Here is a 13,058-nt window from a genome sequence, read left to right as displayed (position 1 = left end):
ATGTATAAGAAATAGTTCCGAACCGGCGCACTCACACGGGGAAATTTATGACAGATGTCCGGCCAGGTTAAAGGTTACCGCTGTTCTATACACTATCATCATCATCATCATCGTCCAAAATATTGATATCCCTCTCTTCACTGACCACTTAATAAACCACAAACTCCACCGTGTCTTAACATCCCACCTATTCTTAAAAATAATGCGGATAAAATTTTGAATGATATTCAAGAAGTGGTAGACCAGCTCTGTTTCTGACCAGTGGGGGCTTGTCCAGGTAGGGAACAGCCAGATTCCTTGCATTTGGCTGTTCCATCCTCTATTGTTGTGTCCTAATTTTCTATTTTGATATCTAATTTTCTTCACTTTCAAATGATAAACAGAGTCAAAATCTCATATAAATATTTTTGTAATATTATTTTCGTTTGGTAGAATGCTATTTTAGTCAATGAAAATATACATTAGAGAAAATATGTTGAGAATGATTTGTTTACAGAAGGGGGTAGTAATGGTTGTTGTACGTAGCGGTTGTCAGTTCTGCGCGGCGACTGGCTGAGGCTTTACCAACCACAGACCCGGGCGGGCTCCCTCCTCACTGGCTCCCGGCTCGCCAGCCAACCAGTTCGCCCACTCCAACACGGGTTTGTTCTTCCCGTACACCAATGGTGTCTTTCTAGCTGCACTTTCAAATTGTGTGATAGAGACGCACACGAGAAACGGTCTCCCACAAAAAAGAAACCGTTGGAGAAAAAGTGGGGAGGGGGGATAGTGGAATAGAAGATTCGCCATTTGTAATTTTTTTTGTGGCTAGCTAGCCCCGTTTGAAGCCGTGGGTTTTTCCGTCGTTTATACAACGTATATGATATATAGGTTTATGATTTCGAGGAACGTAAAAATCTCCACTATTTGTGGACATAGGAGCATGTTTGTAAGCTGTTTGTTGTGTCACCTTTACCTGTTTCTGTAAAAGGCTGCACGCAGGTTTTGACCATCTGTCGCCACCTCTGTTCCTTTGTTTAGAACATGTCTGATTCTGAAGCCATAGGTAGGGGGAGGGGAAGGGGGTACACAGGGGTGAAGTGAGGTACAAATTTTAAATGTACGTGTGCTAGTTCTCTACTATACGTGTATGTGATTGTAGTACAAATAGTTAGCCTAGGTGCCTAATTGTTTCCAGGCCCCACACAGGCTATCTCCTCGGTTCTAGGTCCAACATGCCCCCGATGAAATTTTGCCACAGTTGCCTTAGACCCTGAGAAACAGCTCAGTGGTGTCTGGTAGAATTTCCTTGGGGGTATGTTGACCATAGAGCCAAGGAGCTGGCCTCTGTGGGCCTTGGAAACGGTCTGACATCCAGGCTATTTGATAGCTAATTGATTTAGAGGAAGTATAAATGGAGATTTAAAATAACTTCATACTTTTCCCCTCATCTTTTTTATGATGATGATTTTATGATTATCCATTGTCATTCAAACTAAAAATTATGGAAACACATCTCCCCAGAAAAGTAGAGCAGCATAAGGCAGTATGTTCTTGGCCATTATGGGTAGGGAAACTAACCAGGCTGAAACTCAGGCTAGATATAACTATTAGTATTATAAGTACACTTGTTGTAAGAAAGGCTCTTGGGTCCCAGGATTCAAACCCGGGCCGACAGATCACAAACCGAACTGTTAAAGTTAAACCAATTACGCTAGAAGGTACAGTCCTGTTTGGCATGGTCTAGGGCTGGGTATCGGTACAGCGTACCGGTACAAAACCGGTTTTTCTTATTGGACCGGTCCAGAAAAACCGGACCTGAAAAAATAAGGTGTACCGGATGTTGGACCGATTAGAAGATTAACAGATTATTTCATCAGGCATTCACACGTTTGGTCGCTTGCAGGTGGAAGAAAATAACAAGAGTGAAGTAAAGTAGAGTTTATAGTAATTTCTACCAAGTTTTACAGCCAATCGTACAGGTGCAGTTAGCGTTGAAGGATTTTTAGAACGCCAGTGTAAGTCTAATACTCCACCAAACAGATCTCTATGTAAAATGGACCATTGGTATGAGTCATACTGCATCAGGTTCAGGTCCGGACCTGGACCTGATCTTTTGGACCCGGACCTGGACCTGAATTTTCTGTACCGGTACCCAGCCCTAGCATGGTCAGTTTGGCGGTGCTTGAACCCCACTGTTATACTTGTAACTTCTCCCCCTTTTCTTTTCAAGATTTGTCCTCGAATCTCTGAGTCCCTGTGTGGCACATCTTCTAGCCTGTGACTCAAAGGGTTAGCATGGGAACAATTGTAAGGAATAGTAGAGTAGAAACAGTCTCCTGGCTCCCTTGAATCTGGGCTGCCAGACCACAAACCGCTAAACCGTTACGCCAAAAGGGACAGTCATATTTGGCATGGTCAGTTTGGCGGTGCTTGATTCCCACTGTTGCAAAACTGGCAAACACTCACAAAATGTCGTCACCCCACCACCCACCACCCTACTGTGAACCCTAGGTGATCATTACTTAAACTGCAGTGTGTTCCAAACTTGCAGATCCATGGATGGTGGTGGAGAGGGACAGATGGATCAGAGCACAGATCACACAGCAGATGACAGTGGCACCCTCAGGTAATACTAATATTAAAAACTCATTGCGTTGCTTTCTCTTCTAGACTTTATACAGCATCTTTGACTTAAGTGCAAGTTTGAATCCCAACTGTTGATGCTGATGACCCAACTCACATGAGAGCCTGCATGTTCTGAGGTTTTACTGAAAGTTCTTACAAGCAAATTGACCAACATTGATTCATGTTACCACTTTGTTTTCCAGTATGGCTGTTCACTTAGAAGGTACCCCACAGGGAGCTGATGGCACACAGGGTCTCCTGACCAACGACTACAGCTATGTCCTAGATGACAGTAAGTATACCTACTTTAACTACTACTAGTACATTTTTTGTATTCATTCTGAATGACATTACTGTTAAAATGCCTTTAAATTGTTTCATCCATTTTGTCCTTCAAGCTCTCAAAAACACTCAGTCGCAGTATATGACGCCTCTACTACTTTTCTTAAAACCATCAATTATTCAGAATTTCTGTGCCTTGCCGATGAAAAATTTCCAAACCCAAAAAAAACAAACAATTCATCAGAAGAAGGGAACCGAGGACCTCCTACAATGTTTACTTTGTGTGTGAACACTTGTATATCATGTTGTCTTTGACACATTCATGATCAGATGAAAAGTACTGAATAAAAATGAGATAAATTGCATGAGATAAGTTGCATTGGCTTGTCATAAGGACCTGACGAAAAATGTAAAATTGCTGTAAATTGAGTTATACTGAAAGGTAGATCCAATCGTCTCTTGATGCTCCCAGGTGCGACGGGTGCGTCGGCCAATGACAGTATAGCGAGCGGCGGGGATGATGACGGAGGACACAAAGACGGTGACAGCCTCCGCGAACACGTGGGCGTGGAGCCACTACAGGAACAGGTGACTCTCCTGAAAGTGAAAGTAAAACCATCTCTTCTGGGATGGTTTCACTTTCACTTTCAAAATTATGTGTATGGAGTTTGAGATAAAGTCTTCTGTTTCCCTTATTTCTACATGTCAATCCTATCTTACTTAACCATCTACCAAAGACATTATTTTGTATGCAAAGTTGTTTTTTTTTTCCCTGTTAATATTGTAGGTTATGAATATACGTGTATTTCCTGCTTGGGCCATGTTGATTCAATAATGATAGTAAAAAATATGGATGACATCAGTGCACATATCATTTTCCCTCTGTTTCCAAAAGAAGGTTTTCTCACCTCACCATGCTGTTATTTGTGCTAAGTAGATTCAAAAGGAGCAAATATGTGTCACAGATTGAAAAAAAAGGAGACTAGATTGAAAAAAAAGGAGACTAATCTTGTAGAATTCTGAGGGCAATCGAAAGTCAAAGATGTGAAAGAACAAAAATGAAGAATTTGTTATATGGTATACCATACACTATGTGTTTTAGCCATTTGTGACCACTTAGATTCCATAGTGAATGCAACTTTTTGCAAATCTTTTTTTCCTTCGAATGCTCGCCTCAGTTTTTGGCTTCCCAGAGGATGTTGTCCACATAATCAAGTCAACATGGCCTTACAGTGTTTCAGACTCTTTGCAAATCACAAATAGCATTGATGTTTTGTTTCTTGATAGTACAGCTTTTACGATTAAGGTTGTTGTGATTTGTGTATGATAGAGCTTTCCGCAAGCACAATGCTAGTATCTATTGTCATGATGTGTCCTAACTTTTGGCTGTACTATCACGTATGATGCTCAACCTTTCTACGTCTAATATGTAATAGCTACATTGTAGAAATAGATGGCTTCTGAGCTAGAAGTAGCTAGACAGTTCCATACTGCACCTAAAGAGTGTGCCCTCCCCACTTTTCCTGACACCTAAAAGTGTGTTACGTTCTCTGCCCTTCTTCCTTTTTACGCCTGCCACCTCACATAGGACCGATTCCTGCCTATAGCCAATGTCAGTCGCATCATGAAAAACTCTATCCCCAAAATGGCAAAGGTAATGTTTTCCACGTTTCAGTATATTATACATATCTGCCTGCCTAGCAAGTTTTTAACTTTGTGTTTTCACTTCTTTTCTGCTCAATCCCAGGACCGGTTTTTGCCCATTCACAATATTAGTCGCATTATGAGAAAGGCTATACCCAAAAAAGAAAAGGTAATGTTGTCGTTACACCTACCTACATTCTCCATATATGTGTAGATCTGCATGTTTGAGTGGTTTTTGTATGTGTGAACATTTGCATGCTATGTCATCTTATTCTTAAGGGAAGGGGACCTGGGTAAAAATGAGAAAATGAGACGTATTCATATTGCATTGTGTTTTTGTGAAGGCATTTGGAAGAACAGTAAAAATTTTCTTTGGACTATATCTTGTAATTTGTAGATGTATTAGACCACTGTTACCAAGATACAAGATCTCAAATATTTTTAAGAAATAAGAGGGTCTGCATGCTCTTTTCGGTAAGGCGTAGGCAGCCTATTTGATTTCCCATTATTGTATGGAAAACTGTCTTGTTCACATTATTTGTAGCAAGGTGACCAAATTTTGTGTAAATGTCTGTCTTGATTGTCACAAACCCCATGCAGACCCTCTTATAGTACTAGTATCTCCATTTGTGAAGTGAAAAAGATTCATGTAGAATGCAGCGCTAGATTCTAGTACACAATATTGCGGAAATGGTAAATACAAAATGTATGTGGAAACTAACCCACATTTACAGTAATATCATACCATCACATGCACATTCAAACAGTCCTCCCTGTAGTATAGTATAGAAAGTCTGTAGAATGTAGTGTTAAATTATTATTTTTTCATTGTTTTAAGAAAATATTTCTTTTAATGTGGTATATTTTGTTCACATTGTTTAAGTAGGTTGTTTTGTAAACAATATCTTTCTAGTGATTACTGCACTTTAATTTCAGAAGTTCCTTTGGCCATTGTATCATGTAAGGATATGAAATAAGCTCTGTTTGTGATACATCATAAAAAGCAACGTCATTCTCTGTCTTGAACAAATTTGATATTGTATAAGAATTATAAAGACTGAGATAAAAGTTTGCTAGGTCACTAGTAGATGTAATATTTTTGTCAAAGAACTATTTTCTATGTAAAAATGTCCATGTTTAAGTAAGTTGATTACTCTTGTTTAAAATGCTTTGTGTTTTCCTTGACAGATTGCCAAGGATGCTAAAGAGTGTGTACAGGAGTGTGTGTCAGAGTTCATCAGTTTCATCACAAGCGAGTATCCTTTCAACAGCTTTGTGCTAGCTTGACATGTCATCAGGGGATTGTTGTGACTTTCTGTTATTTGTGAACTGAAACAGAACTAGCCTGATTAGATCTTGCTTGTAGCAACCCGTCCAACATCCGACCAGCAGCAAGTTTTCAGACAACTACTACTAGTTAGGTTCAGGTCCGGATCTGGACCTGATCATCTACACCGGAACCGTACTTGTTGTACCGATACCCACCCCTAATGTGAACCCAAGTTTGTGTTTTTGTCCTAGGTAATCAATTTGATTAAATGTATTTTTTTTGTATCTTACATTTACATGTAGAGTCCCATAGGACTTGCCAACTACATTTTGTTTCTCAAACAAGCACTTGGCCCTTAAGGACTATCAACCCCTCCCTGCAAAGATATACCCTGCTACAGAAACAGCAAGGAAACTTACTGCCCTATAGTATGTGCCAACAAGGTAAATAGCAACATCTTACTTAAATCTAAACTCTGCTATAGGTTGACCATTATGCCGTAAACGAATGTAGGTCACAATAGAAAAATCAGCAAGCAAGAGGTTAATAACATTCAAACAGGCTCTGAGTGTGAGAGCTGTGATTGACATGATGAAATGATCCCTAACCACTCCTGTAGAGCCAGTGACAGGTGTCACCAGGAGAAGAGGAAGACCATTAACGGGGAGGACATCCTGTTTGCCATGTCCACTCTGGGGTTCGACAGCTATGTGGAACCACTCAAACTGTACCTACAGAAGTACAGAGAGGTAAGAATCCTTCTGGAAGAGCTTATAACTGTTGTCTGACATATCTGTCTCCTATCTAGAACAGTGTATTGTTACTCTGTTTGTATGGAGGAATTTATGTCAAGCAGGCCTAGGATATCTTATGAATACCTTGGATGGATTCTTAACATATTTGGTAGGTGGGCCAAGTTTGATTTTGGGCCTCCTGGTGGTTGACCTTGGTACTGCAGCAGGACCTCTGGTTTTTATATCTTTTGTTTTGGACATGCTGTGGTCGTGATTTTGTGTTGACACATAACTTTTAATGTAAGAAAAAAACAGTTGGGGTCACTTGAAAGCTTGCTCTGGAGCTGCAGGGGTGGTATCTTCAAAATCTTTTTTGTTCAACAAAAAAATAGTGATTGCTTAGCTTTTTCCACAGTAGGACAATCTTGCTTTAGTATAAGCAACGGTTTGTCCTAATCTTACAAGTTGTATGAAGGTTTTGTGTTAAAATATAAAGCCAGAAAAATATGTTAAGGTTTTTATAATATATCAATATACTGTACAGATTGTACAATCTGTTTGTTGTTGAATCTTTAAATTCTACAATTTCATTTTGATAAAACATGTCCATTCCTTCTTTTCCAGTCCATGAAAGGTGAGAAGGGAGGGATGAACACATCCACTACAGGTGCAGGGGACGAGAGCCTAGCGTCAGACCTGGGGGCCGATGATTCTTTCAGTAAGTCTTCTACTTTTGTTCCTTCTACTTTTAGACTTCATATCAACTTACACATGTACACATCCCTACAATCTATGTAATTGAAACAATATTTATTGCAGAAAGATAAATTGTAACCATAATTAGTGTGTTGCCTTGTGCAGGTGACCCATTTTAGATTATGTGACAGTTGACAGGTTTTCGTCCTTTTGCAAAAGTGCATTGCACAAATTTTTGTTGTAAAGTAGGTTCTAGATAAAGTAGCAACGGCTTTGAATAATTGCAGATTCCCTAATGAAGATTTTATAAACAAGTATGTACAATTTTTGCATCACAGTCACTATGATACTGTTGTTGTAAGTAAAAATTCACCATGTTTGACATCTTGTCAAACAATTCACAAATAGCAACTTACAAAATACAATCATGAATAAACTTAAGAGATTCTTTTTAAACAACCACAAAGAGTCTCTTTATTCAGTGTTATGCCAACCTGGTGAAACAATTCAAAGGTTACAAAATACATGTTTCCTCTCCTCATACTGGTATATGATTTAAATTCAGCAAAGAGGACTTAAAGAAAAGTATGTCACACTCACAACTATCCGGTTAAGTGTCCGTTGTTCCCTGTCTTGTAAGGGTTGGACGTTGCAATGTCAATGAATTGCCTATGGATTTCTTAACAATCTTAACACTTCTGCACTTGTCTGTTGTAGCTGCCAACATCATCTCCACAGACGGCCAGACAACGATGACTTACACATACCCCACACAGGTTCAGGTGGGTATGATTCCTGTACTGGATGTAAGTCTTCTCTCTATCTCTTTTTACACTCATCAGAACCTGCGCTGTTGACTCATGGACATCACAGGAGTTTCATCCCATACTTCTAGGATAGTCCTCTGCCTGTTTTTAATGCTTTTTCCTTCCCTGGTTCTCAAAGTAATTTTTGGGCTAGAACATGCCACTGAGGTATGGTCCTGTTGCCAGAAAATAAAACAGACTTTGTTCTGCAAAATAAAACAATACTCTCATGTAACAGTAAAGCTATGAAATTAATACATCATGACATGGTTATTACAAGTACTTGATCAAAATTCCTTAAGTATCCGTACAAATTTTACATAATTCGTACGAGTTTGATAGACTACTTTTTTTAGATATTTTAGAATTTATCCACTATTTCAAAACACACAAGTTTTACAGAATGCACACGAGTTTTCCTAAGAGTAAGGATCATTTGTATTCCGTGATACTTGTATAAATTCCATGAAACTCTGTGGATTTCATAAAATACATAAAATTGGTTATGTTTCTTAGTATTGGATCTTTTGAATTTTGTACAATTTTTATGCATTTCGTAAAACTTGTATGAATTCTGCAAGATTCGTCTGGATACTTAGGCACCCCCGGTGATCATAATTTGCTTTTATCTTGTACTGTACTGTACTGTACTTTCACTAGTATCAGGACTTGTAGCTGGTGTTATGTACTGAACATTGCTTACTTTCAAAGTGTTTTAACTGTTGTTTGTCTCCACAGATGGGCCAACAACTTCAGTTCACAGGGATGTCCAGTTGAGCGCAACAAGTCTTCACTAACTTCATCACACAGAATCTGCAAAAAAACTCTCCATCGCTGCACACCTGTTTGGCTATACCACACCTGTATAGAGTCCAAAACCTACGAAGATTGATCAATAAGTTCTCGGCCTCACCTTAAAGAAGCTACACAACCCAAATTTAATTATAGGACATAGTTTTATAGTATGAAGTCTTGTATTAACATCCACCAAATTTCAAACCATTGTGGTCATTACTTTCCAGTCGACATCCTTTTAAAAATCATTAGGTAAGTGGTGAGAAGAACAAGGGTGAGCGGTGACCAGAGTTTTGTGGGTCGAGTTTTTCATGCCGTGAAATCTACGAAGATTGTCAAAATGTTGGATGAGGATTTCCTTCATATTTGAAAGTGAAAGAAGTGGGTATCTAACTTTCAGTAGCACAAGTTGACCCACACAACTCAGGTCACAGCTCAATTGTCCATGTTTTTTTCCTTCTCTCTCACCTAACGTGGGTGTCGCCTGCGTATTCATGATCACAATGATTTGAATTTTGGTAGACATTCATAAAACTTTATTAAAAGGTATTATACTTTATGATTATGCCCAATGATTTGAGTATTGCACCTTATTTCTGTGTGAGGCTGCCAACTTAATGATCGCATTTCGTAAACAGTTTGAATGAATTTTGCTGTACCTCAATAGTAAATTGTAGATTTTTTTTTCATTTATCACAGTCTCTGTTGCTAATGTTAGATAACAGAGAAGGTTGCATTTTTTTTTCTGTCAGTAGGTTTGATTTTATTTGTATGGACATATAAGGCACAGAGCATTGTTCTGACTGCCATTTGTTTGCTTATCAGTGAATGCCGTAACATTATAAGAGAATGTTTAAAAAGTCCAACTTCAGTACTCCAGTGGAGTATTTTCCACGTTGGATAATAAATTGTACACATCTTTGTTAGACAACTGTCAATTTTGATAACACAGAGGCTAACAGTAACAAAAACAAGACTTAGAATCCATTTCTTCTAGTCAAAACGTACAGATGAATTCTCTACATTCGATCTTTAGAAAATGGTTTGATCCGTTGCGAAATGAAAAGATATACCCATTTTTTGTATCTTGTAAATACTATAAGGAACTTGACGTGTTTTTACACATATGATATGATACAGAGTTTGTCTGTTGGTGCAGCTTTTTTTACGCATTCCTTCCCCTGTATATATCAATATGTGATACTGGTAATAACAATGCTACATTCTAGACTATGTACTGAACTTTCACGTAGATATTATTATTATATTTCTCTCACTATACCTTGTATAGGGTGTAGAGGAAATATATTCTTTTCTTCTTTTTTTTTAAGCCACTTTCTAAGACATATAGAAGCTGTATAAAGCTATTAGATTAATTTAGAACCTCCAAATTAACATTTAGATCAGATTTAACAGTATTATTTTTGTTGATATCGGTAATATTTTGAAACTTTTTTTATTTGAAACACACATCTTTACTAGTGTTAATACTGCACTTAGTCCAGTTACTGCTGATATTATAGGAATGATGACATTAAATGAGATGAGTATCTCAAATCCTTGTGTCAAGTGATTATTTTACAAGGATTTTGTAACTTTCACTTGGTGCTGTGTGTGTGTTGTGTTAGCCTAATAGTTAGGGTGTTTGGCCCATAGGCCTGGGGTTGAGTTCCCTGACATGCCGTCAATGTTTCGTCTTTGGGACTTTCCTCACTTAACTCTAGTGTAACAATGGGTACATGACTTCTGACTTTGTTATTGGGTGGGTCGACTACTCTATTTGCAGGAGCTTACAATGGGGGGGTCTAAATTGCAAGGGTCTGGAGCAGCTGCCATTCAGAGCTAACTTAAGTGACCTCAATACAACAGCAATTGCCCCATGTGCGGCCAAAGGACTGGAGGTTTGGGGGAGGTAAAAGGCTGAAAGGAGGGGGATGGGCTCCACCTTCCTATTCATGTATCATGCACCAGACACACTGCACACATGGTTTACATTTTAAGAGTGACATTTATCCAGTCCTCGAATTTGTAAACCTGTTTGGTATGACAAAATATGATACTAGCAAACCTGTATGGTATGATATTATACTAGGAAGTCTATGAAAGCATTTTGTCACAGCTTAAGAGATGGTATTAGATATATCAAACTACTGTTATGATGGTGATGTGCAGTACCAGAAATGGTCTACGGGAGTCGCTGTTGCATGCCCTAAACTGTAGATGTATGTATTGCAAAAGTTGAATGAAAGTCCTTTGAAACTAGATCACAAATAGATACGGATTGAATTTGTGAAAAATTCGCCTTTTAGCTTGATAGTTGTAGGAGTTTCAAGCCACGTAATTACATACTAGAAAAAAGTTACGTACGGATTTTGTTGGAAAGAAAAATGACCGCCCCTGAACTTGTTAATGGTACAGTCCCATGAGAGAACCTAAGAGACACCAAGCCAATCAAATGACCTCTGACATATTTCGTGCTCAAAATTCACACTTGTTCAACCGGCAACCTGTGAAACAACAGTGGCGGAAAGTATGGCCGAAATCTTGACGAAAATGTGTCGCCGAATCTGCAAACTAGCTACAATGTTACTGAGTCACACCGACAAGAGCGTCTTCTACACTTCTCCGGTATGTTAACAAAATGTCTCTTCGAAGTTCGAATTCAGTCTCTTACAGACTAACTACGGTATAACTTTAGGGAAAATAATTCACTAGGCACGTTTTATGCCAGAGGAAGCACTTGCCCGTGCAGTAATGTTTAGTGTTCAGTCGAATTTTAGTCGAATTCTGCTACGGCCATACCCCCGTAGGATAAGGCCTACTAGTAGGGGGCTACTTTGAAATGTCTATGAAAATGACATTCAGGACGTTACGTAATACACAAAAGAACGTTACGTAATACAAAACAAATTCAGCAACTGGGTACATTCTCTAAACAGCCAATGGTTTCAGATATATATATAGGATTCACTAACATTCCATATATGACGCTTGTGAATGATATATGTCAACTGTCATTTAGACCGTGAGTTGATAGTACATGAAAAGTCCGACTATTTCAGTGTTTATTTTGTATTGTGTAGCTCTGGAATTTTACGAGCGAGTAGAAAATTACTAAACAAGCTGTGACAGACTTTACTACGGTTCATATGTTACTAATTTCAGTGTCCAAAAATCTGTATGTACAATGTAGATTTTATCTTATTGAGTTATTCACGATTCAGTAAAAAAAAATACATTCCCTTGTTTCCAAAATGACTGAGTCAGTGAGTATGTACATCGGTGAGTAATGGTATAATGACAAGTAAAAGTTGTCCAACCGCTTTTGTAATGTCACTTCCGGGTCACTAGAATCTTGTATGGACGGTCTAGCAGGGCTGTTTTCCACAATATGACTATCTGCTGTGTTCGTGTCATAATAGATTAAACTCTAAAGGGACTTTATAGTGGTAATTTTGGCTCTGCGTGTCAACCCTGCGTCCGTGATATTGATATGACCAAGAAGTGACCAAGAACCACGCTTGCACACATATCATCTTCATAATTTATTGTTGTCTCCAACGATTTTCATGGTGTTCTGCTAATTTTGTGTTTATTTGAACCCCACTGTTTACTGCTGCCCATTGTTTCTCTCTCCTTCTCTCTCGCTCCCTCGCACTCCCGTCTCTCCCATCTCTCTCACTCCACCGTTTCCCTTTTTTCTCTCTTCCCCTCTCCCTCAATTTCTCTCCCTCTCGCTCCCCCTCTCCCTGTCTGTCCCTCCCTGTCTCCCCCCCCCCCTTTCCCTCTCTCTCCCTTTGTCTCTCTCTCCCTCGCTCTCTTTGCAACAGCAATATTGATACAAGAAATCCGTACGAAATGTTTCAAAAACGTAAAATCGTGTAAAACAGACAATGAGTCGATCCTTAGGTTTTGGGTTGTTGTGACCTGTACCTTAGCCGTTATGGCAAAAATGTGCAATAAAGGTAGTCATTCATTACAATTGTAGGATTCTCATCTTTTTACGCCCGTTTTGTTTTGCAGTGGTTTGAGGACCAGACTCCTTTCGTGGTATACCGAGGTCTGGCCGCCATCTTTACTTTCCTGGTACTGCAGGGGAACATGGTGGTACTGAACATCACCTCCAACTTCGGCTGGTACGTACTGATATATGACGTCACGCATTACGTATTATGCTTGTCATCAATTACACATGCAGGAAGTGTCCGCCTGATCTAATATCTA

The 13,058-nt window shown here is 39.0% G+C and overlaps 2 protein-coding genes across 5 annotated transcripts in view; both read left to right on the top strand.

Annotated features, from left to right (window-relative positions):
* Positions 1-471: 471 nt before the first annotated feature.
* On the top strand, positions 472-10,391 carry LOC118416009 (nuclear transcription factor Y subunit B-3-like). Of its 4 annotated transcripts, none has more exons than XM_035821039.1 (10): positions 472-641; positions 2,534-2,608; positions 2,811-2,899; positions 3,362-3,477; positions 4,637-4,702; positions 5,722-5,789; positions 6,423-6,552; positions 7,162-7,255; positions 7,951-8,039; positions 8,778-10,391. In XM_035821039.1, exons 2-10 carry the CDS (start codon positions 2,538-2,540, stop codon positions 8,814-8,816), a joined length of 762 nt encoding a protein of 253 aa, XP_035676932.1. In that variant the 5' UTR covers positions 472-641; positions 2,534-2,537; the 3' UTR covers positions 8,817-10,391. The 4 variants fall into 4 exon arrangements, with proteins under 4 accessions (XP_035676932.1, XP_035676934.1, XP_035676935.1 ...); XM_035821041.1 differs by lacking the exon at positions 4,637-4,702 and adding an exon at positions 4,478-4,543; XM_035821042.1 differs by having other exon boundaries at positions 473-641; positions 7,951-8,015.
* Positions 10,392-11,319: 928 nt separating this feature from the next.
* The window catches only part of LOC118416055, a 3,398-nt gene continuing 1,659 nt past the window's right edge, over positions 11,320-13,058 (top strand). Inside the window, exons 1-2 of the mRNA XM_035821107.1 lie at positions 11,320-11,462; positions 12,858-12,970. Of these exons, the coding sequence (XP_035677000.1) occupies positions 11,367-11,462; positions 12,858-12,970 (209 nt within the window). The 5' untranslated portion in view covers positions 11,320-11,366. The remainder of the gene's footprint in view (positions 11,463-12,857; positions 12,971-13,058) is intronic.

This window comes from Branchiostoma floridae, chromosome 5, assembly GCF_000003815.2.
Source record: "Branchiostoma floridae strain S238N-H82 chromosome 5, Bfl_VNyyK, whole genome shotgun sequence".
NCBI lineage: Eukaryota > Metazoa > Chordata > Leptocardii > Amphioxiformes > Branchiostomatidae > Branchiostoma > Branchiostoma floridae.
The sequence above is the reverse complement of the archived record's forward strand: the minus strand, read 5'-3'. Positions and strand labels throughout refer to the sequence as shown.

Excerpts from the sequence above, each read along its gene's own strand:
- LOC118416009 (XM_035821039.1), top strand. The coding sequence starts at position 2,538 with ATGGATGGTGGTGGAGAGGGACAGATGGATCAGAGCACAGATCACACA. Across the intron at positions 4,703-5,721 it reads CTATACCCAAAAAAGAAAAG|ATTGCCAAGGATGCTAAAGA; the intron begins GTAATGTTGTCG and ends TTTCCTTGACAG. Across the intron at positions 8,040-8,777 it reads GTATGATTCCTGTACTGGAT|ATGGGCCAACAACTTCAGTT; the intron begins GTAAGTCTTCTC and ends TTGTCTCCACAG.